General features: G+C 35.8%; 1 protein-coding gene across 23 annotated transcripts in view; it reads right to left on the bottom strand.

Moving 5' to 3' along the window:
• SOX6 (SRY-box transcription factor 6) overlaps positions 1-26702 on the bottom strand; it is a 595708-nt gene that overhangs the window by 314500 nt on the left and 254506 nt on the right. For all 23 annotated transcript variants that reach the window (XM_058663306.1, XM_058663317.1, XM_058663314.1 and 20 more), the window contains one exon: positions 19967-20174. In XM_058663306.1, coding sequence (XP_058519289.1) covers positions 19967-20174 — 208 coding nt within the window. The remainder of the gene's footprint in view (positions 1-19966; positions 20175-26702) is intronic.

Here is a 26702-nt window from a genome sequence, read left to right as displayed (position 1 = left end):
ATTTTTACCTCATTTTTCCACACTTTCTTTTCAAGTACCATTGTACTTTATTCTACCTCATATCAAATCAATGTGCCAATTATTTTAACACTTGTTAGACAATTAGTTCACCATGAGGATGGCTGAAAATATGTTACTCAGTCAGAAGCTGATTTCATGGAATCAAATTACAGTCATGCTCTGTATAACAACATTTCAGGCAGCCACAAACCATATACTATGGTGGTCCCATAAGAGGATAATGGAGTTGAAAAATTCCTATTACTTAGTGAGTCATAGTCATTGTAATGTAATAACACAATGTAGTACTCAGATGTTTGTAGTGATTCTAGTATATAAAACAAAGCTTACTGTGCTGCCTGTAATATAAAAATACAGCATATACAATTATGTACAGTACATAATAATTGATAATAAACTATACTATTAGTTTAGTTTAGGTAGACTGTCTTTCTACTTCTTAAAAAAAGTAAAAGCTTATTATAACACAATACCTTGAATTACACTAGCAGCAACTTCATATAAGCTCATGTTCAACATATCTCTTTACTGCATCAGGAGGCCACATTGAGCTGACTGAACTATACCATCTAGGCTTGTGTAAGTGTGCTCCATGGCATTCACATGACAACAAAATAATCCAACGGTGCATTTCTCTGGCCATATCCTTGTCATTAAGCTATACATGACTATACATGGCTAGGGCTATGGTACATTATGGTACAGTGCACTCAACTGTAGGCTTCTCAGTTATTAGTGTGCTTCAAAAATTACTAAAGACTTAGTAACCCCATGTTGCAGTTGTCACATCAGAATTTCTGATTCAATACGTCAGGAAAGAGACCTAGCAACTTGCATTTCTAGAAAAGAATATATAATTGCAATGCTACAAACAATTTGAGAACCATTGGGCCACAAGATTCATTAAATTCGTCTAAACAAAAATTAGATAACCTGTGTTATGGCTAAGTCTATAATCATTTTGCTTTTCTTAGATGAACAGAATCACAGATTGCAGAGTTTCCATCTGTGAATCAAATTTGAAAGATAGTTGAAAACAACAATTAATAACCCAAACTAGATCACTAGGAAGAAGATTCAATCCTTGTTAACAATAAGAAAGGAGGTTAGAGAGTCACTACTTTCTCCTGATACCCAGAACCAGCCCTCACACAACTTCCTGCGTTTTCCCTTTACCCAATCTCAGTGTCCCTAACCAAGTTCTCTCCAAAATTCTTTTTGATCTATTTATATTCACCATCTCAACAGTCTCATCATTAAGGATCTCTGTTATATGTCTCCTCAAACTCAGATCCCACACCTAATTGGTCACCTCAACTGGATCTCTAAAAGCTGATTCCTTCTTCCCCTATCTACCCTTCACACCACTCTAGTTGTTGACTCTTCGATACACACATAGACCATCACAAATAACCACCCAAAAGATCTTCCTGAATTTGTCCTTGTCTCTTTCTAGTTGATAGTCAGAATGTTACCAACATTTTCAATGAACTGTTTTGAATCATGTCATTCAAACTTCTATTGGAAAGCTCTCAACTGCCAGACATGACCTAAAAGGTAAAATTCTACCTCTCCAATATGGTCTAAAGTACTTTGTAGTCATATCTCCTGTACTAACCATACCAAACCTTACAACATTCTTTGAATTCACAGGTTTATTCATCCATTAAAGACATTACACATGTGATCTCTCTTCCCTACAGTTCCATATTATCTCTTGTGAACTACTATGAGTCACTAATTCATCAAAAATCCAGCTCAAAAGTCTACAAACCCCTTTTTGGATTTACTACCCACAAACTGAATGCTCCCACTTCTGTGAAACCACAGCATTTTATACCATCTTCTAAGACACAAAGTTGCAATAATTATTCTATTTACAAAAATTTCGCTCACTAAATTACAATAAAAAACCATGTATTCATCTCTGAGGTCATTATCATCTCCTCTTTTTCAATTTTCCTTCTCCCCATCTGGGACCTGCTACAATATCAGAAGAAAGAGCTTAATAATTTTTTTATGAAATTAACAAGCATATATTGGCGAATTAAGTATGTATAGGTATTGTCATTGCATATATTTGTATGTTGTGCTTAGACATTCAGCGAAAAGTTAATTCTATTAATTTCCTTTTGGTCATGATATTACTCATCTTTGAAAATTTTCCAAAGCAACAGCCTTTCAGATTAATATTTATTTGCTACCAAGATCTATCCTAGATACTGTGAAGCTAGACTAAAGATATAACTATCTTCAAAGAAATTAAATCTTCTTGAGAGAGTTCAATAAATCAGCAAATTATAATTTTCAGTTTTATAAAATTCAGTTGAGCATATTTTGGTGTTACTAATTGTGGATTTGCTACACTGATCTATATATCTATTTCTCTGCCAATACCACCTTGTCTTAATTACTACAGCCATAAACTTAGACAATTTTAAGAAAAGAGATCCATTATATTGTATTCCTCTTTGTCCAGATTGGCTTAACTTTATTTAAAGATGCATTTATTTGTATTTGAAAGGCAAAGTTACACAGACAGCAGGAAAGACGAAAGAGATCTTTCATCGTTGGTTCACTTCTCAAATCACTGCAATGGCTGGAGTTGGGCAGGTCTGGAACCAGGAACCAAGAGCATCTTCCAGATCTCCCACATGAGACCAGGGGCCCAATGACTTGGACCATTTTTTTGCTGCTCTCCCAGGCATATTAGCAAAGAGCTGGGTCACAATTGGAGCAGCTGGGACTAAAACAGGCAATATATGGGCTGCTGGCACTGCAGAAGGAGAGTTGACCTAGTCCACGATGGTGCCAGCCACTTCAATATAAATTTTAGAATGCATTAGTCTATATACATGAAAGTTTTGCTGAGATTTTGATAGGAATTGTATTAATTGTACAGATCATTTTGTGGAGAATTAACACCTTTATCCTGCTGAGTATACTAACATGGTGTGCTTGCCAATTATTCATACATGCTTTTTAAATCAATATTACATGTTTTCAGCACACAGAACCTATACACATTTCATTTAATTTGAATTATAAACATGTGGTTTTAACTTGCATTTTATTTTTTTAAGATGTTTTATTGAAACTTGGGATTAAAGAGAGACAGGGAGAGACAGAGATCAGCCATTTTGAATGCAAGGAACTTCTGGATTTGCCACGTGGTTTAGAGCCCCAAGGACTTAGGCCAGTCTCTATTGCCTCCTGTGTTACTTACGGAGCTGGATTGAAAGTGGAGCAGCCAGGATTCAAACCAGCACTCATATGAATGTTGGTGCTGCACATGGATGATTAGCCTACTGTGTTACCATGTTAGCCTCTAATTTCCATTTTAATTTGTTGCTAGAATCTGAATGAGTCCTCACAACCTAATATCTGAAACTTTTAAAAAGATTTTCTATTTATTTTTATTAGAAAGTCAGATATACAGAGAGGAGGAGAGACAAAGTGGAAGATCTTCCATCCTATGATTCACTCCCCAAGTGGCAACAATGGCCAGAGCTGAGCCAGAAGTCAAGACCGTCCTCCAGGTCTCTCATGCCGACACAGGATCCCAAGGCTTTGGGCCATCCTCAACTGCTTTCCCAGGCCACAAGCAGAAAACTGGATGGGAAGCAGGGTCACTAGGACACAAACTGGCGCCCATTTGGGATCCAGGAACGTGCAAGGTGAGGACTTTAGCGACTAGGTTACCGTGCTGTGGCCTATATCTTAAATTCTTAACTGCAAATATGATACAAGGAGATGAGAACTTTGGTTTTGGCTCTATCCTAGCGAATGGGCTTGCTGCTCTGGTGAGAGAGCTGAGGAAATCTGTGCACCTCTGTCATGTGAGGACACAAAGATAACACACTGTCTATGAAGCAAAAGCCCATGCAAAGCATCAGATCTGCTGCATCCTTGATCCTGAGCTTTGGGTTCTGGGAATGTGAGCAAAAAATTTCAATGTATAAATTATCCAGTTTCGGATCTTTTGTTACAGTAGCCTGAACAGACTAAAAGGCTTTAAAAAGTTTCAAAAAAGAAAGTGGAATTAAAAGACAAAGTCATTAGGGTCAATAAAATACATTAAAATCTACACATATGTACTTCATTAAAAAACTGCACAGATTTCATTTTTCTTTTACTCATAAACAAATTTCCCTTTTAATCCCATTCTCCTTCAACTTCCTGAAATTTCCTATCTCATGACCTTACTGACTCAGTTCAAGGATGCTGGCCTTTCATTTCATTCCATTTCTATTTTAAAATCCCTGGAATTAGCTGGGGGGAGAGGCAAAAATTTTTTTAAATGAAACAATTAGAATTCATATTTCAAAGAAATATTAGAAAGATTATAGTCTTAAATGTAAACTACAGAACTACAAACTTTTTATCTAATAAAAGAACAGAAAAGAGAATTTAAGAATCTAGTGTTATGGAAAGTGTTGGAATTGACAATGAAAACATGATCCATAAGCAAAAAAGTAGTATTCAACTGAATCTCATCAAAACCATGAACTATGCTCAATGAAAGTTCATGTAAGAAGGATCAAAAAGCAATGGCATATCTAACATAGGATTAGTATCTACAAAAAAAAAAAAAAAAAGAAAGAAAAACCCTCTCAGACATCAACAATTTTAAAAAGTCAGAAAGATAGACAAAAATAGGAATAGGCATTTTCCCTAAAAGGACACAAATAGCAAACAAGCCCATGAAATAAAATCCAATATAATTATCCATAAAAGAAATGCAAACTAATCCCACAGTAAGATATTACCTAGACTACTAGAATGACTAAAACAAATTGACAAAATTAAAGATGGACAAAAATGCAGAAAAATTTGATCACTAACAGACTATCTGTAGGAAGATAAAATGGCACATTTACTCCAAAATATATTATAATATAGCAGTTTATGATAAAACCAAACATATAACTGCCATACAACCTAAAAACTCATCCTGGGAATTAATCCTAGAGACAGGAAAAGTTATGTGCACATTAAAAACAAACACACAGATATCTGCAGCAACTTAATTTGTAATTGCTGAAAACTAACATGCTAATATATCCTTTTACTAGTTAGTAGGTAAACAAACTGTGATACATAAATAATGCTATGACAACGCTACCTAGCAACTTCTTAAAAATATATATCTATTGATATGTGCAACAACTTGAATGATTTCCAGGAAATTATGCTTAAATTTTTAAGCCAATTCCAGAAGCTTACATACTGTACAAACCCATTTATATAACACCTCAGAAAAAGACAAAATGCTAGAAAAGAAGAAAGTATTAGTAGTTGTAAGGGATTAGGTACAGATAATGATGGGTCTTAGAGTAGAAAGGTGGCAGGATAGTAATAAAAGAGAAACACACAGGATCTTTTCAGCAACAGGATTATTCAGTATTTTGACTGTTGTGGTGGTTACATGACTCTAACTAGGTGTTTATAGGTAATAAAACTGTTTAGAACATAATATACTCAAAAAATGAGTGCAATTAACACTGAAGAACTATGAATGAGACATGAGATTGTATCACGGTCAATAACCCTGGTTTTGTAGATATTAGCTATATGGAAAACTGGACAAATTGTACACAGAGTAGCTTTATTTCTTACAAAAACTTGTAAAACGACAGCTACCTCAATAAAAACTTCAATTTTAAAAACAGCAAACAACTTAATTAGGGTTATAATCTATTGACAGAGTGGCAGATGAGGTTCTTCAATAAATTCTTGGAAAATAAGATAGGCTTATTTGTGCAAAAATTCATAAAAATGCAAACAGTGAAAAAACAATACATGAATTTTAATATTTTGCACCAAAATAACCTGGCTTTTTAATTCCCTAAATCTTTGGGAGTACCCTGACAGCATTTATGTTTTCTACTTTGAAAGTCAAAGTGTCAGCAAGAGTGACAGACAAAAATACAAAGAGATCATCTACCTACAGATTCACTCTTTAAATGACCATGACAGCTAGAACTTGGCCAGATCACCCATACGGGCAGCAGAAACACAAGGACATAAATTATCCATCACCTGTTACTTCCCTCTTTCCATGATGTGCACTGGCAGGCAGCTGGAATCAGGAGCAGAGCTGATACCTGAATTCAGGCACACTGTTAGGGGATACAGGGTTCCAAGCAGGGTACTGGCTGCTTTTCCAAATACCAGCTCCTAACTCCATATAGTTCTAAAGATTGGTTTTTATAGAAAGAAGCTATGAGGTCTAAAGTGAGTAGAAGAAAAGAAATGACCTGGACTGGATATATTGTAAAATGGACATATGAGAAATTTAGATATTCAGCAGACACAATATTATTCTGGATGGTAAGAAATTTACCAAGCACTAAATATGTGTTTCGCTAATAAATCAATTTCAATACAAATTGTCCTGAAATTATTATGTTGAAGTTTCCTAATCAGAATGCCCACTAGAGAAAGATTAAAAAAGAACTCCAGGAACAAAACCTTAGTGATATAAAGTGCCACTAATTTAACTGAGGAATGTCTAAGTTAAAAATCACATGAAAAAAAAAAGCACAGCAGATTTGCAAGATAAAGAAACATTACTGATCAAACAAAAACTACACTAGCAGTGGGCTCTTTGAACAGTTTTTGAAAATATGCTTGAGATGCCCAAAGCTCATATCATTATCAAAGTACCTGGGTTCAAGTACTGCCTCTGTTTCTGATCCAAGTTCCTGCTAAGGCTCACTCTGGGAGGCTACAGATGCTGCCTTGAGTTCCTGCCACTCACATGGGAAATCAAGACTGAGTCCTGGCTCCCAGCTTCAGTTTAACAAAGGTCCAGCTGTTATTGATATTTGGGGTAGTGAAACAGTCAGTGGAAAATATCTCCATCTGTTTCTCTCTCTCTCTCTCTGCCTTTCAAATAAATAAAAGTAAATACTAAGATAATTATTTTTAAAGAAGTCTAATGTAAAAAAAAATAATAATCTTGTCTATCAGGAGATAGCCAAGCATGCTCCTTAACTTTGCATCTGGGATCCAGGAACTCAACCCAGGTCTTCCATATAGACAGCAGAAGACTAGTTAGTTGAGAATTCACCCCTGCCTCGCATAGTCTAGAGTCTATAGTCAGGATCCAGAGCTGAGTATGAACTGATGTGCTCTAATATGTGGTATAGGCATACTAACTGCTAGGCTCAATATTTGACCCAGTGTTACTTTTAAATGAGTAATCTGAGTCAATAATCAGAAAAGGAGTGGGAGGGGGCTATTATGAAAAAAATTTATTTTGATATCTTACTGAACCACAATATTAAAATAAAGACAAAGCTACAGGTTTCAGCACATGGTTAACGAATTGGTTGACACAATCGCTTCTCAGTGGAAGATGGCCTAAGTACTTGGCAACTTGCCCCCATGTAAGAAACCTGCCCCAGCCCTAACCGTTGTGGCCATTGGAAAGCGAACCAAGGGACCAAAGACTTCTCTCTGTCTCTGCTTCAGAGACTCCGTCTCTACAACTCAGCTTTCAAATGAAAAAACAAATCTTTAACAAAAAGACAATGGCTTTTCAAATTGGGTTTAATCTCTAGCTCTGGCACCCAATACCAGTTTTTTGTTGTTGTTGTTAATGTAGATCCTGGGAAGTAGTGGTAATGGCTCGAAATAATAAGACCAATGGATTGCCTTCCTGGCTTCTGGCTTCAGTAGAGCTCAGCCCAAGCCTTTGCCAGCATTTGTTGAATGAACCAGTGGATGGGAACTCTTTTTTGGGTGTATCTGAATCTCTAAAATAAAATCCTTTTTAAAAAGTTACACTTAAGAGAAAACTGAATATAAGAGAAAAAAAGACCAAAAAAGGGCAGAAATTCAATAAACAAGCATTTCTTAAGAACCTTGTGGTAGGCGTGGGAATACAGCACTTACAAAATTAATCACTGGGCCCGGTGTAGTAACCTAGTGGCTAAAGTCCTCACCTTGCACGCGCCTGGATCCCAGATGGGTGCTGATTCTAATCCCAGTGGCCCTGCTTCTGATCCAGCTCTCTACTTTCAGTCCAGGAAAGCATTCAAGCATGGCCCAAAGCTTTGGGACCCTACACCCACGTGGGAGACCTGGAAGAGGTTCCTGGCTCCTGGCTTCAGATCAGCTCAGCTCTGGCTGTTGCTGCCACTCTAGGGAGTAAATCAGTGGACGGAAGATCTTTCTCTCTGTCTCTCCTCCTCTCTGTATACCTGATTTTCCAATGAAAATCTTTTTTTTGTTTTTTTTTTTTTAATTATTTATTATTTAACTTCAGTAATTACATTGTATTATGTGACACAGTTACATAGATACTTGGGTTCTCCCCACCCCTCCCCAAACCCTCCCACCATGGTGGATTCCTCCACCTTATTGCATAACCACAGCTCAAGTTCAGTTGAGATTTCCCCATTGCAAGCGTATACCAAACATAGAGTCCAGCATCTTATTGTCCCGTCAAGTTCAACGGTTTCTTAGGTATACCCTCTCTGGTCTGATGACAGAGCCAGCAGAGTATCATCCCAGTCAATTGAAAGCTCCAACATACCATCAGCAAAAATTTACATCATTATGGAATTAATTGACATAGTAATGAGTAACCAATATGTTAAAAGTAAATGCGGGTTCCCAGCCACCTTCTGTGACCACCTCACCTATACTTCAATTTTAGTTTATACACAACATATAACATTCAAAACATAACATGTTATACATAACATCATATCATCTTAAATTAAGGCAAACATGTGGTATTTAACCTTTTGGGATTGGCTCATTTCCCTTAGCATTATGGTTTCCAGTTTGGCCCATTTGGCCACAAAGAACTGCATTTTGTTTTTTTTAATAGCTGAGTAGTATTCCATGGAGTAGATGAACCATAGCTTTCTTATCCAATCCTCTTTTGATGGGCATTTTGGTTGTTTCCATGTTTTTGCAATTACTGATTGTGCTGCTATGAACATAGGAGTACATGTTGGTTTCTCATAGAACAAGTGTTCTTTTTAAAAAAATTAATCAGGGACTCTAAGTAACTTATCCCCTTAAATACCATAATTTCACATAGTTAAAAAAGGAAAAGTTGCATTTAAAATGAAATAGAAAATTGTCAAGAAGTGACTGAGTGACTGAGACTTGGAAATCATGCTTCTCTGAAGAAGTGATAATAAAGCTGAGATCTAAATGATAGGAAGGAACCAGGACACAGAGACCCAGAGGAATCTCTTCCTACACTTATAGAAAAGCAAGTGCAAAGATCAAACGCTTTTCTTGAGGTTGGAGAAAAAAAGTTGTGGACAGAGAAAAGGGTTTGAACATTGTAACATGAAATTGAAAGCTAAAGATGTTTAGATTTTAAGCAATTAATTATTTTATTAAGCATAATAGAGATTGTTGATCACTAAGGAACCAATGATCAAATGCCAATAAAATGCCTAAACTTTCTGGAAATTAGATAACACCAACCACAAGAAGAAAGTAGACATAATTTTAGCCAAGGATATAAGATCAGATTTTCTAAAGACAAATTAACATAATTTTGATAATATTTGATGACATTATTAAATGTTTTTTTAAATACAGAAAAATGATCATCTCAGGACTTTGTACACTGAGTATGTAAAGTATCTTCTTCAGTCACTCTCCTCTGCCTGAAAAGAACAACACACGTGTACTCGTTTTACATTTCACCCCCTTTCCTATCTACAACATGAGTAAGTACAAGATAGAAGGTATTTCTGAGGGATAGCCTAAAATGCTAATTATTGCATTGTGAAACAGAATGGAATCCCAGTGCACAAATTTACTAGCCACTATTTAAAAACTGCCTCCTTACAAAAACCATACGTTAGCAGAGTAATTCTGGTGCTGCTCCTGTTGCTGTGCTTTCATGCGCTTTATCACGCCTTCGTTCATTTTTTTCTAGCCATGTGTTTGCATTTACTCATTTTCAGTTCTATATGTGAGCGCAGTAAAGGAAATCCACTGGACTCTCACTTCTGCTGTCCCCAGTGCTGCTGGATGGCCTCTATTCCAGGAATTCACTGGAGCTTCTCAGTGCTAGGGATGACACCTCATTGAAACTCTCCAGACATCAACTGAAGTGAAAAGACTCAACACTAAGGCACAGCTTCGACAGAGTCCTTACTTTCCCAACAAGTACTTCATTGCACAATGAATTTTTTTATAAGTCAAAATCGCATATCACCTTTTATCTCCCTCACCAAAAAGATTCTAGCATCAGAAAAGACTGGAAATAGTAAAAGGACTTGCAAACCTAATAAAAGAAAATTAATCATGAGATTAGTTCAGATGACTGAATTAATCTGAAAATAGTTTTAAGGAGAAAACTCATTAAAACTCTAAAATTAGGGTGCAACTCCAAAAGAAAAGCATAATGACATAAAATTTTGGAATCATTCTTTCGGTCTTAATTTTATACATTAGGGAGCCAGTACTTCAATCAATGGCTTTATTGTTAGACACTATCTTGAGTAAGTTACCAGGGTCAGGATATCAAACTCAGACCAATATTGGAAAGGATTGTTAAAATATTCTAAGAGGTGGGTGAAACTTTCTAGTTAATAGGGAATTAGCTTTTTAAAAAGTATATGTTCATGAAAAATGTGTAGTACAAAACTTTTTAAATACCTGCAGGAATTTCAACAATATTTTGCAATAAGACAAACATCTTTCAAATTCTATTTTTCTGCAAACATTTTGAAAAAGTAACCTTGTATTTCAATAAAATGCTTCTGTAGAAAAAAATGGCAGTAATCAACAGGTTTATTAGTTTAAATGTTCAGAAAGTAGTTAAGGAAAAAAACAATTGTCAACTTCATATAGCTAGAGATCAGGAATCATTCTAATTTTAAAACCACACCCTAAACTGAAAACATCAATGTGAGATTGAAACGGGAAAAAAATGTTTCCTAACAAACCTAGTAATCATAGTCCGATAGCAGAATGACAATTCACTTGTCTTATAGATGAAAGAAGTGCTGAGAACATTCTATTAAGACACAACAAAAGAAAAAAGGAAAATTGCAGTGAAGGGTCCATCAGAGGCTCTTGTTGAGTTTCTGAAAAGCTTAGTAATAAAAGAAAACCTGTACTAGACATTTTGAAGAAGGTGGAACCAAAATACATAGACAGTTAAGTTAAAGCTTTCAAAGATTATCTGACACACACGTATGCGCATGCGCGCGCGTACACACACACACACACACACACACACACACACACACACACACAAGCACCTTCATTGTAGAATGCTTAAAAAACAATTGAAAAAGAGTACAAAAATTTCCAATATCAATTCCATTCCTGGGAAAACAAACCAGAGAAGAAATCTGCTCACATATGTATCAGAAAACAGGTGCAAGAATTTTTGTAACATTATTGCTTATACTAGCAGAAAACTAGAAAAAAGAGCTAAACAGCCAAAACCAGAGGAATTTACTGCTGTATAGCATGCCACAGGATTGTATGCAAAATCAAAACGAACTAAATCTTCACAAAGTAAAACTGATTTTAGCACACAATTATGAGTATAAAAAGCAACTGACAGGAGGTTACAGTGTGACATTTTAAACAAATTTTTTAAAAATGTTAAGCATCTACCATTTAGGACACATGCAAAATATTTTAAATAAAAAAAGAAAAAGTAGTGAAAACCACAAAGTCCCAGCAATAGTCTGAGAATAAAGATTGGATATGTAAAAAAAACACAAGTAGATTCAATATTAGGAATTTTTATTGAATCAGATGATGAAACCTTGTGTGTATTCTATTTTATAATATATATGTTCACATATTTAGCTAATAATTACATAATAAATATGTTTGCAATATTTATATTCAACTTTCTTTTAATTTTCTAGACATACTGTACAAACAGCAATACTGCAGATTCAAAACCTATCCTTGGGTCTGGCACAGTGGCCTGGCAGCTAAAGTCCTCGTCTTGGACATGCCTGGATCCCAAATGGGTGCCAGTTTTAATCCTGGCAGCTCCACTTCCCATCCAGCTCCCTGCTTGTGGCCTGGGAAAGCAGTTGAGGACGGCCCAAAGCCTTGGGACCCTGCACCAGCATGGCAGACCTGGAGGAGGTTCCTGACTCCTGACTTTGGATCAGCACAGCACCAGTCGTTGTGGTCACTTGGGGAGTGAATAATCGGACAAAAGATCTTCCTCTCTGTCTCTCCTCCTCTCTGTATATCTGACTTCCCAATAAAAATAAAATTAGTCTTTAAAAAATTAGAAAATAAGAACTGAGGGAGTGTTAAACGAGAAGTATCATTATGCACTTAAATTGCATATATGAAATACATAAAATTTCTTCTTTATATAAATAATAAAGTAAAATAAAAGATTTATATGGTCATACTCTGAAATAAATTGCAATTCAAAACTAGTGAAAATGTCATTTAGATTGTCAAGTGTATATGACACTAGAGAAACTAAAGTAGACACAGGGCATAATGAAGGAATTTACTAAGAAGCCATAGGTTTGTACTTTGATAAAAATATAGATTCAACATCTTATAAAAAGATGTATAAATAAATATTTCCAAAGGCTAAATATATAATAGGCAGCACAATACTCTTAAACTGGGTACTGTCTAGAAACCTCATCCAAAACGCTACCAATCTCCTTCAGTGACAACATCACATTCCACATATTCCTCAGCAGGGAAGATTGGCTTCCAGTGGGGAAACTTTAGTATCAGCTTTTCCAGAGAGGCTGAAAGGAGAGTTAAACTGAATTGCTCTTCCAGAACACAAGCACATCATTGCTGCCAAATGCTAAATCCCTTAACGCCATGGGACATTTCCTACGATTCTGTCTGTGGTGCTGTTAGGAGATGCCTGTAATATTTCTCCCTTTAAAAAGTTTCTTCAAATAAGAAGTAACAGTAATATTGATTACAGTGGTAATCATTATTAGATGAGCAATGCTACCATACAATAAATCTGCATTGTATGTTATCCAGTTTTACAGAATAAACTAAGGCAAAAAAGGATTAAACAATGTTTTCAAAGTCACAAAACTAGGAAAAAATTCAGCTACATTTACTGAGTACTTACTATGAGCTTTCTATGTTCTAGATGCTTTGCTTTCATTAACTACTTCTTGATTCTTATGATAGCCCTGTCAAGATACCCATTTTCTGGTCGAGAAAACTGAGACACAGAGAAGTTAATTAACTTGTCTATGATGTCCAGCAGGGAAAAGCTGAATTGAGATTAAGTGTAGCAAACCTAACCCTAGAGTTAGCATCCTTATCCGTACACTATTCTGTCTATATTCAGTATAATTCTCTAAATTACATATCTTAGATTCAAATACAAATCTAAATCACTCAAAAACATGCTCCAAAAAACTGGTTTCTCATTGTTTGACTGTTATCCTATACCTGAAGTATGGCAAAAGTTCCCAGATAAGCAAAACATATCAATATCTATGCTGATTGAATGTTATAGTGACTATATAGAGACAGAAATAATTGTTTTGAGGCATTAATAATGATAACAATCCATCAGATACACACGTGAACACATGCTCGGTCTTGTGCTCAGGAACAGCTGCACAATCCATTGCAAAGCCTATCCCGCTAGGAATGCAAAGCTCAGATGCTGCTGTGCTTTCTCTACACCAACAGCAAAATGAATCCACATGCTTTCATCACCACGATGACTTGAAGCGCACAATTCCACCAGGCAAAGCCACACTCTAACATGTGACTGATGTGTCTCCTGTGGAACTGCACCTAAGCTCTGCATACTTTTCATTAACTATGTTCTATTAAAGAGTTTCTTGATCCTAATATTTTCTCCCAACAACAAGCTTTGTCATTCCCTTTTAGAGCACGTGCGTGTGTGCGTGCACACACACACACACGCACACACACACTCACACACACAACACAATAAAGAAAGTCTTCAAAAACAGCCAAAGAATTAGGAAGAAAGTTTCATTTTATCAGATGAGTTTTATTAGTACATCCCTTTCCCTGAAATCTCACAGGACTCCAGACCCTAACCCAGACTAGTTCAGTGGGCCTACGATCATATACTTAGTAGGATGATACACAAGACATGATAGTGGCTGAAGCACTATTATTAAAGAGAGATTAAAACAGCTGTACATTATGCTGAAGCACTCACTCTTCCCTTTACAAACAGACGGTCCTGGATTACAAGCAGCACTTGACCATTTAAATCACGACAACAACCAGATTTAACCAGCTGGGCCATATTCTCCTAGGCAGTGCCTGTTGACCTCCTCAGTCGCAGCTGCTCAAATGAAATTCTCATTAGACAACTTATTTTCAGAAGCCAAAGGACTCTCTGATTAAATATATGTATTTAGATATAGAAGTCCTTTTTAAAGTACCCATTTTCTGACAACTGTCGCTTATGTTACAGCCCAGCTACACTGACAACAAGATGGGTGATACAAGGATAACTAAAATTTATCATTTAACCACGGCTAAAAGATTCTTAGAGCAAAGCATTTTAACCTGAGTCTATTAATCAAAGCCTTTCTGTAGAATTTATCCACCAATACCAACAGTGTTTTCAGAGGTAGATTTGGATATTTAATCATTCAATCATTCAATTTACATTTGCATCTATCTGTCTTTCATCTATGACTAAATTAAAGTTAAATGTACAAAAGATATTGTCATCCCATCAACATCACTTTCAGAAGACCATTTAGGTATGACATCTTTGCTCATCAGTGTTTTCTGCCATCTAACAAATACTCAAATCACTTCGGGGGAAAGGGGTGGAGGCACTTCTTACAAACATGGCAGAGCAAAAACTGAAAAATGACTAGACTGACCAAAGCAGCTGCCTGCAGCTTTATTTTTTTATTGTTTGGTTGTTCAAAGCATAAACCGGAGACTTACTGTTTTATCACATAGGCACACTGCTTTTAAATGGACCATAATAAAGATATTAAGCCTGATTTTTTAAAAAAATCAAAACATTCAAAACAGAAATGACTCAAGAAAAACCACCATTTATTATGTCAATTACACAGGCTTATTCATTAGCTAATCACAAGGTTGCTCCACAAACTGTAAATCTAATAAATTTTAGCATGTAACCAATGCATCTGCATGTTTTCCTACGTCCCATGAGATAACCTGTCCTAAATGAGATGAATCCAGAACTTCAAAGAGTTAAAGACAGGCAAATACCAAAATCTCCTTATACTTGAAATTATCTAGCCTAAACATTTTAGTGACATCTTTGTAATTATGTGTTCTGTTATATTGTTACGTTTTCTTACTGCAGATCACTAAAATTGGAACTCAAACTCAGGTTATCAAACTTAGAATAAGTAACAAAACACCTGATTGATTCCATCTCTAAAACAGACTCCTCCATTTCCTTTCTTATTACTTGCTTTACCACCACCCTGTTCTTTCAATGTTTAAAAATTCTTAGTTACCTTTGAACTTTTCCTCTCTCTTTGTCTCCACAGTTAAATATTAAACTAACAATCTTCTATCCTAATATCTTTTCCACATGCACCCCTCTTTTTTCTAATTTCTGTTGCTTTAGTTAAGGCTCTCATTATCTCTAGTCTGAAACAATTTCCTTAATGTCTCTCCTTGCTCCCATCCATCCTCCATAGTGCTGCCAGGATAACTTTTCTGAAGGAAAGCACTAATCCATCACCTCATTTCTCTTAAAAAAAATAGTCAATGGGTCCTCTATCACCTTCAGAATAAAATTCGAACCTCTCAGCCAAAAACTGAGAGGTTCCTAAGAACTGAATACTAAGTTTCATTTATATTCCCCACAAATATTCCATGAAGTTAAAATCTCAGTTGTTGAAGGTTCTCTACCTGTGTCTGCTAACAGCAATGTCTCTCCCCTACCTCTTCAGTCTAAATGAATCTTTTATTTTCCAAAGCTGCTTAGAACCCACTGACCCGCAGAACCTTTTCACAGCTTCCTAGACAGAGGTGATCTCTCTACTTTGTTGCTCTAGTTCTTAAATATATTAAACAGTGCAGTCATTTTATAGATGGCTTACCTCTCTGAGAATTATTTAAAGATTGTTTTATTCACTTTAAGTGTTCCATACATCTAAACTATGTGTTATTATCTTGAAGTCTGTGGACAAAGAGTCATAGATAGACTCAGGGAATCCATGAATGTAGATGAGAAATTTTTTTTTCTTTTAAAATTTACAGTTCTGCAAACTATAGACTCAAGCAACAAATCATGGAGTATTCTGCTGTGTCTGTGGCATTGCCACCAACAGTATCACAACGGATATTTTTATATAATTATATTCTTTGTAGACATCATAAAGTATCACATACAGATCTATCTCTTCCAAATTCTGGTATTGAGGGGTGGGCACTTTGGTAGAACAAGTTAGGACACTACTTTGGGTGCCCACATCTTATATAAAAATGAGTCTGAAACCCTGTATACTCCATTTTCAATCCAGTTTCAATCACCTGTGAAGGCAACATATAATGATCCAAGTTTTTGGTTCCTGGTCACCAATACAGGAGATCTAGAGGGATTTCCTGGACCCTGTTTTCAAATCAGCCCATCCTAGGATTTAGCAGGAGGTGAGCTGGAAGATCTCTCTGTCTCTTGCTCTCTTTTGTCACTCTGCTTTTCAAATAAATAAATCTTGTCTTAAAAATTCTGACATGTTAGGTGTTCGATTAGAATTTGTTTTAAATGTTATTGAAATAGCAAAATTCTACCACATTACATATTTTTAAAACATTTTTAATGTTTATTTTTGAAAGTCAGAATTACAGAAAGGATTGTTGGAGCAAGAGAGCTCTTCCATTTATTTGTTCATTCCTCAAGTGGCCACAACAGAAAGGGCTGAGCCAGGCCACATCTTGGAATCAGGGACATCTTTTAAGTCTTATACATAGATGGTAGGGAACCAAGCATTTGCACTATCTTCTGCTGCTTCCTAGTGCATTAACAGGAAGCTATAACAGAATTGGAGCAGCTGGGATTTGAACTGATGCCTACACGGTATACTGTCTTCACATGTGGCAACTCTTACTCACTGTGCAACAACACAGGTCTCCACATTTTTTTTAGGCTTCCAATTCTTAAAATGTTAATATAATTCTGGATTTTTGTATAATTTTATTTATTTTATTTTGTGTACTAAATTAATTTTAAAGATCTATGGGCTTCATTGAACTATAAAAAAAGGATTCACGAGAGAGTAAGAAGCTAAGAATCCCTGGGTTTTAATATGGCCATAATCACTGAGTTTCCTTCTTGCACAGAAGAAAAACACACAGAAAATAGTTGAAATTTTACATAGTTCCTGATTACAGTTATAAAAAATCACGTTATGAAACATAAAATAATAAACAAGAATATTGTTAATAAAAATTTGTGGTCTTTCAATTTACTGTCTTCCAAAGATTAGTCCATATGGATAACTATATAGTTTGTTCTATTATCAACCATAACTTAGTTCCTCATAACTTCCTATCACTGATAACCACTTTACTCACACGGAGTCAGAAAAACCCAAAATACCTCTTTTATGTTACTTTAATCTTTGAAGACACCATTATGTCATCCTTGATTTTCTTTTCTCCAGGCTTAATTTTACTAACTCCTTCAACCATTTCTCTTATTACATTAATCGTGCATTTATGAATATGCCAACAGTTCTTTAAGGGTACTTAATGGTTTTAAGTCCTTTTAAAAATGTGGTAATTCAGAACTCAACACAACACCTCAAATAACAAAACAAGGAGCTCAGTGGGAAATGGACTACCCCATCTTGTACTACATATTATATGTGCAGCAATGCTGGCTCAATACCATTGACAAGTTTTTCGCAATAGTTAGCATGCTGAGCACATTATGCTTTCTAACACCTTTTGTTCATATGCCTGTTGCTTGAATTCCCTTCAATAATTACTTGTACAGCTAGGAGTTCTGGTGGATCAAACAATAGTTTTATTAAATTTTATCTTGATACATTGGCTTTAAGCTCCATTTTCAGTTTGTCAAAATCTTTTGAGTTTTGTTTCTGTCAGATTTCATGTTTACTATTGCTCTCAGATTTGAAGAATCAGTAAATCAGAGGAGCATGCTTCTTTCTCTTCATATTTGCACTTAATAGATTATGCACAATAATACATGCTTAAAATTTTTGTATTTCTGATACCTAAAACCTAGGGACTAGAGTATTTTCTCCAAAGCATTTTGAAAACAACATAAAGTAAAACAATCTTTTTGTTGAATCACAAAATAATCTAGCAATCACACTTATTCAGATTGCTGATTCTGTAACCTCAGTTACCCAGAACATAACCAAGAATTACGAACAATAAAGCATCTGAAAAGGCAAAAGGGTTAGCATGAAGTTTACATGCTAAATCTCATGGCTTTTCCCCTGAATCTCACTGAAATTTGCCCAAAATATTTTTTCAGTATTTCAAGAACAGTCCTGAATGTTCTGATCATCTAATTTTGCAATCTACATATGCATAGAAGAGGCAAATTGGAATTATTCAAAGCGACACAAACAACAAGAGCCTCACTCCCCCAAATATTGAAGGAGGGGGTAAATAATCACACACATCCAAAAGAGACACATTGTATATATCACATAGACACAAGAACTCTGAAGTTTTTATAATTACAGAGAAAACAGCCATAAAGTCAAAGAGTCCTAATTATTGCAGTGATCTCTAGGGGCAACATTACTTTAAAGCATAGCAGAAATAACTGACATTTAGAATATGATAATCATCATTACACCTCAAATGTATATAGTCTATATCCCATTGTTACAGTTAGTTCTCAGAATGTTTGAATTGCCATATAAGGTATTAGTTCCTTGTCAAATTTTAAATTTTGTGGTTCACAAAAACTGAAAAACTTACCCAGGCTTCATAATTATTATGTAAATGTTCCGATTCCTAGTCTACTACACCATAATCCTGAATCATCAAAACTATTTAGAGTTACATCACATAACCTGATTAGTAAGACTGGGCAGCATGCAATACTATTTGGAAAGCTGTCCATAAAACATTAATTTGAATCTTACAACTTCTGAGCCTTTAAGTAAATGAAATTAAGCTACAGAAAAGGGTTCTGTCATATTAAATCCCAATTCCCCAGATTTAAAACTTCCCATTTAGAATTTCAAATTTAAAACTTCCAATGTGAAGAATAAATCCAGAGCCATCACTTGTCTAGTTTAAGGCTTAAACTCTATACATAAAGATAAAAGCATATATGAAGTATGTAATCACTTAAACTTGATTTATTCGAGAATCTTCTATTATCTACTCTTAGGACCCAGGTGAACCTGAGCAGGATCCTGTGCAGAGCAGAGGTGAAGGTATAAGCTACAGCAGAAATCGCATGTCAAATTTCCACCCTTGACCATTCAGCCTTAAGAACATGTGAAGCCCTTCAACTTCCCATTCTTCAATACATGCAGGTAAAAGCATGGAATTCTTATAAATGTATAATGTTTACTAAAACAAAGAGGGGGAAATTACAAATACTTTCTTCTGTTTAAAAATATAGAAAAACTTTTTATTTACTTTTTAAACAGGTGGTATACTCACTGTCTGCCAAAAGGAAATAAGGGATAATAAACGACAAAGTCACACTGAGGAAAATTCCCTTACTGCTTTTTTCCAGGGTGAAACATACTGGCTGTTTAAAACCTTGACTTGTTATGATAAGAACCAAATAAAGAAACACAAAGTTTTAGGAAAACACAGCTATCTGCTTAACACTCTTAATGGATCACAATCTGCCATCACCATGGTAACTACTGAGTAACTTTGGCTTTGCTAGTCCCAATTACGCACTCCTCTGGCCCTTGAAGTTGCCCTTACTTCTTTTTAAGAGTTGAAATCTTCAGAAGAAAAAAGGCCCAACAGTTAAGTGCACACATACCCTCTTGTTCAGTCCGAGTCATTTCCTCGAGCTTCTTCTGTTTCAGTGTGTCCACCACATCAGCAAGGCTCCCTTTGCGGCGCTCGGGAGTTCCAAAAGTAACACTGGTCATTATCTCGCGGTCCCGACTCCCTTCGTCAGGCTTATGTGGTGAGGTAGAGGTATTTCGGAGGGAATATAGGGAACATAACTTATTATTCTCTGACTCCTAGGGGGAAAAAAATAAAACAAAACCATTAGAACACAGTTTGATTTGCAAACCAATGGAAAATATTCTAAACTCAGAAAGACAGTAGATGATACTCAATAGGAAAAATAATCTAAATAAAACAGAATAGCTTGGCAAGACACAAATCTAAGTCTGATTATGCAACACTCAACATTAATAAAGCAGTTATCAAAGGAGCTAAACTGAAACTGCAAATTCAGACTGTTCAGGTTTTTTTTAGAAGCAGACTGAGCGGTTCAAAATCGGACACTTTGACTTCAGTTAAAACAGTCTAGATGTAATGAATATCAGCATCTTAATTAGCACAGTTTTTCAGTGAGTGCTTTTGTAGGCAAAACTCATAGTTTACTTATGTATGTACATTTACATACATAAACATTAAATTCTTTTGCTTTGATATTAAAATAGCAGAGGATTTAGCCTTAGCATCTAACATTCAGTGTTCAACAGAAAATGTGCAAAATACCTAAATGAGAATCATAAAGTGAACCACTGTAGATATTTTTTGCTTGTTGGGTTTGGGGAGAGAATTATTTTTTCCAGCTTTACACCTTGCCAGAATTACAGCAGCCCCTTTCTGGTACTTGTCCTCATCACTGATACTGTAGCATAAAGCAAAACAGGTTTCATGCAGCACTTAAAACTTTCTTTTAACAAACATACAAGTTTACTACTAGAACATTTGAACAGTAATTCACAAGACAGAGAAATTAGCTAGCTGGTACCATGGTTAGAGCCATCAGCTGAGAAGGAAAAGCAAACACTTTAAAGTTTGTAAGAATCAAAACACTTTTTTTTTCTAAATCACTCTGAATTGGGACCAAGTGTCCAGCAGTAACTGATATTTGGCCCCTGCCTTTTTTTGTTTGTTTGTTTACATGAGACTTTATGATTTTCAGCAGAAACTTAAACTTCTTCATTGCTTCTGTATCTCTCTTTAAAAAGAAGCCCGGCAAACTTCAAAATCTAGAGAGCGATGCATGAAATAAAAATTACAGTTCATTACTAGTAGAATGGGAAAAGAAAAGCAAAAGAGAGTCGAGTAAGGTTCCAAATACATTGAATGAGGTGCTATTTAAACTCCATAAATGCTAGGTATTCAGATATTATTGTTATCCATAAGGCAGAATGAGACTTATTTTCAGGATTTTGGGGAGCATACAGTGAAATTACTTTTGTCCAGCAGTTGGGTACCTTACTGAGCCCTCAGTGCAGAGGTGGTGGTTTACAGAATGTGGGTAGTCAGCATTCCGTAGGAAGGAGAAGGCCTAGGAATGGGGTCAAGGAGGTTTCCCTCTGGACTGGAGGAATTGTGAAGTAAAATAGCATAGATAGGAGTCACAAACTGTTGAATGCAATAACAAAAATCGTTGGATTGTATACATTAAATGGGTAGATTATGTGATTGTGTATTATAGCTAAAATAAAGCTATTAACTTATTGTGAACAAAATATAACTTTTCCACAGTGTCATTTTTAGAATAACACCAAGAACAAAACAGCTCAAACCTACTAAAAAGGAAAACCTAAAGGAGGCAGAGCAAGGAAGAGAACTCCTTTCACTTTGCTCCTACATGTCCCTTCCATTATTATCTAAGTTAATGTTAACAATAATTCTGTAGAGTAATTCACAGAAGTCCTTTTAGATGCCAATCATGTTATTACATAGCTCCTTGGAATAGCCAATTTATTCTCCATTTTATTCAAATGAAAGCTTGGAGATAGGTGTGCAAAAGCCATTTTGACTGAGGCTTTTAGGAATCAATAATCATCATTTGATCAATCATGCTTCAGTTACTTCTTTTTCAAAAGCAATTATTCTCATTTCATATCCCAGAAAGAAAACCCTGACTCAACCTAAGGGTTTAAATGCCCAATCACAACAGTAAGTAGTGTATGGAACAGTTACCTATCAATGATTCACCATAAGCAAAGTAAGGATGATTTCCCATCACTCAAAAATAGAAATTAAAAGATGCTAGTAGAGTTTCTCTGGCCTAATAACTTCAGGTTATTTCATGTGCTTCTTTTCTTTTTATTCACTCACTGTTACTCTTTCACTATGTCCCTTGGTTTTCCTTCTTGGGAATGTGGTCACTATCACTGTAGACCACAGACAATAACCACAGGTTCTTTATTGCAACAATGGCCTACCCTAGCCTCAAGCCCCATAATGTGTACAAAGTGGCTCATAACTACTGAGCAAACAGCAAGAGGCTGAAAAGTTGCCATTTCCCAAAGAGAGCCATCCAGAGCTACTGGCCATGTAATGCTGGGGTAACAATAAAGACAGGAAATAAAGCCATGAATTGCTTAAATCACTGAGTCATAACATGTTTAGGAAAATGCAAAGGAGTGAAATCTACCATTTCTGGCCTTCATTTTTTAACTTTCTAAAACTTAATAAATGTTGGTCTTTTATGAAAGGCATATATATATATATACACATATATATTTACAACAGGTTACAGATGATATGAAGTCAATAGCATCATTTTTTTTTCCTTTTTTAGTTTAAGTAAGGAGTTTTACTTATTAAGCGAGACAGAGAGTCTGACAGAATGCCCCCTGATGGGAGAGAGCCAGGAACCACTTCCACATGGTAAGGTGACCATGTGAAGGAAATGGCCACCCAGAGTATACAGCACTTGGCTTCCAAGAGTCCATGAATCCATCAAAGTCTCTCCATGAATGGCAGGGACTAAGTACTTGAGCCACCTCCTGCTGCTTCTCAACATGCACATTAGTAAGAAGTTTCTTGGAAAATGGAGGTGGGACTCAAATACAGGCATTCCAGTCCAGACTTGGCATTCTGAGCAACAGCTATACTCATTGTGTCACAATGCCTTATCCTCTGTATGAACCCAGCCTTCTTTTTAGAGTTAAAATAAAATTTCATTTTATCCTTGAAGCACTTCCTGTTTACATTGGGCCTTACTATCCTGCTACCCACATGAACTGTACATTGAAGTACTTAATAATACCACAATTCAGTATTTAATAATATACTAGAATAAATTATCCATCAGCAGAGTTTTTAAGGTATTAGCAATACTTAAACTAAATTTTAAGTTTTAATGGGTTGTGTCATTTCTTATGCTTCATATACTTCCAGAACATACTACAAAATGTTAAATTGAAACAATTTCCAAATAAGTCAAGAAAAATAAAAAATTCGTTCTAACAATAACAGAATTAAGAAAATATTTAGAACAAATAAACTATTAGTGAAACATTGTACAACACAGTATCAGACACTAAAATTACATGTATTTGTATATATATGTGTTTATATATATGATTACATGTGTGTATATGTATATGTGTGGGTGTGTGTATGTGTGTGTGTGTGTGTGTTTTATATACATTGGTCCTCCCCAGAGGATGCTGCAGTCACCTGACACTGAACATGTAGGATCCTTAATTTTAGGATTCTCGTCTTCCAGAAAAATGAGAAAATAATTTTACTTCTATAAATTATATGGTGTATGGTATCTTGTGAGAGCAGCACACATGAACACTTAGAAGAACACATTGTCTTTTGTTTGTCCTCAAAAGACACATAAAATATCTGTCTACTTCTCTACAGTATCAGTTGTTCAAATATCCTAAAGAAAGGGTTAAACTAACAGTCTTTCCCCAGATCTATACTCTATCCCTAACTATTGTCCTAAAAATGTTGCCAACAATGAAATATCAAGTTCTGCACTTTCATTTCCAGCAAGATGGAAAACAATATTCTGGTAAGTAGTTCCCCTCATATGTCACAGGCAGAACTGGAAAAGCTAAAATCTAAGCCCAGGTTTTCTGACACCAAATCCAATGCTTTACTTATTCCAAGGGATTGCTTAAAAAAAAAAAAAAAGTCATGCTCAACAGATGACATTGTAATTCCAATCCTGCCTAACTTCTAAATTTAGTTAGTTAGTTGCTAGATAGTTAATTTTTACATTTCCAGAGAGATGTAACCATATTTAAGGCTAAAATCAAGCTTTGCTATTAACTTTAACCCATAAAATTCCAAGAAGTAGCTCATATTATTTATCTATTGTTGTATAACATATTTATCTATTGTTATATAACATATTATTCATCTATTGTTGTATAACATGTCAAAAGAAAGTGCTTAAACAACAATAATCCTTTGCTACACTTAATTTCTGTGGGCCAGGAATTTGGGACCATCTGTGTTGGGTGGTTCTGCCTCAAGATCTCTCATAAGACTGTAGTTAAGTCGTGGCAATGGTTGGAGTCATCTCAAAGGCTTCTTTACTCACAGATGTGGTGTCTGGCCTGGGAACACTTCAAGAGCTCTGGGCTGGAATAGATACGGTTTCCTGGACATCTTCCTCTATTTCTGTAATCTTTCCATATGGCCTCATCTCCCCAGTGTATTAGTTTCTGAGTAGCTGGACTTCATACATGGTGGTTAAGGGGTCCAAGACAGTCACATGAAAGCTGGATCACTATTTCCAACCTAGCCCAGGAAATCGCATTGTGCAATGTCACTGCATTCTATTCTGTAATGAGTCAGCAAGACTTGCCCATAGCCATGTAAATAGGAAGTATACACTGCTTTTTTATAAGACAGAGTTTTAATTATGTCCTTAAATAGTTACTGTGTAAATGAATCATGTACAAAGCCTGTAGTACAAGGCCTAGTACACATGCACTCAGAAAATGATAGCTACATTTATTATTAACTTCAAAGGTCCTTTGTCCAATTGTCCTTTGTTTCAGTTTCCAATTCTGAACTATACAGTCAAGATAACAACTGGTACCACCTGTGATGTATTTAGTAATACTCATTCATCATCGTGGGATAATAAATACTAAACAACACTACACTCTTCATTACCAATTCTTATCCATAACAAATTCGATTAAAAGCTGGCTCCTACTGCAGCCCCTCAGTAATTCTAACTATCTTTTTCTAGGAACACTATCAATGACCAGTTATCCTATCTGCATATAGATCATTTCCACTCTTGTCCAGGAACAGACACGGTACCCTACTGTTCTGATTCAGCTGAGTTGCCAACCACACCTAGACAAAGAATGCAGATTGGCAACCATTCTGCAAACAGAAGAGAGCAATAGGCTGGGGTTGCGAATGTCAGCTAGGATGTCCGGAATCGAAACTCAGGGAGCATAGGTCAAGAATGGAGTCTTGCATATATAATGGGGAGGAAACCCATATGAAAATGGAAGTCATGTCAGTTGAGAGAAATGAGTGGGAAATGGATTCTCCATAACCTCAATCAACATCCCAGCCAGGGCCCAATTTAATTATAGAGACAGAATACTACTCTTTTGTACATTTCCCTGTATCCATGTGCAAGATAATGAAAAACATTCCTTCCAACTGTCTAGTATGTGGTCAGTTTTCTATCAGTTTGGTTGGTCAGTTAGTTTTCTATTTTAGTTATAGCTTTTCCAATTACATCTTTATCTTCCTGCTAGTCTGTTCTCCTTAATATAATACAGTAAAATTTTATTACTGATTTCTAACGGCACCCAACCTATAGCAAACTTCAGCCAAAAAAAAAAAAAAAACCCAAATGCTAAAGTAGGAAACATCCTCCCACTTAGTATCCCCTGAGTTTATATATTTTAAGTTTCAGTTCAGTGTTCTTGCCATATTATGTAAGTTTCGTGTGTATATAAATATTGACTAAGTTTTACATGTCTATATCAGAGCTGAGGTTTCTAAATTCTCCCTTTTGCTTTTTATGAATAAAAACTATATCACCTATGATATAAAAGAGACCTCCTAGACTGTCTTTGTTATTAACTGACAGAAAAATTTACCTATTGTAGATGCCAAATAAATTCTTGCTAAGAAAATCTAACCTTTTTAGTATACTAAAAGCCAACTAAATTATTAATACTCACATGTTCTTTCTCAAAGGAAAAAGGTGTGCTTATCTCTAATACAATTTTTAACGAAAGTACACTGGCTTAAGAAGACTTCATAAATGAAAATGCTGAATTTGGTTTTAATGATCAACAGACTAATTCTGACTAAATAAGTGGGCCTGCACTGTGGCATCACAGGTTAAGCCATTTCCTGTAGCACCAGCATCCATATGGGCACTGGTTTATATTCCAGCTGTTCCATGTCCAATCCTGCTCCTGTTAATGCACCTGAGAAAGCAATGGAGAATGATTGGCACTTGTACCCATGTAGTCAGTCCCAGCACCCAACCACTGCAGCTATGTGAGATGGACAAGCAGAGAGAAAACATCTCTCTCTCTCTCTCACTCACTTACTCTCTTTTTCACCCTGCCTTTCAAATAAATAAAATGAATTGTTAGAAGAAAAGATAACTTGCTGGGCTCCATATGGTAGCCTAGTGGCTAAAGTCCTCGCCTTACATGCACCAGGATTCCAGATGGGTGCTAGTTCATATCTCGACTGTTCCTCTTCCCTTCCTGCTCCTTGTTTGTGGCCTGCAAGAACAGTTGAGGATCGTCCAAAGCCTTGGAACCCCGCACCTGCGTAGG

The sequence above is a fragment of the Ochotona princeps genome, chromosome 4, assembly GCF_030435755.1.
Source record: "Ochotona princeps isolate mOchPri1 chromosome 4, mOchPri1.hap1, whole genome shotgun sequence".
NCBI classification, from domain to species: domain Eukaryota; kingdom Metazoa; phylum Chordata; class Mammalia; order Lagomorpha; family Ochotonidae; genus Ochotona; species Ochotona princeps.
Note: the sequence above shows the minus strand (reverse complement) of the source record. Positions and strands in the feature narration are given on the sequence as shown.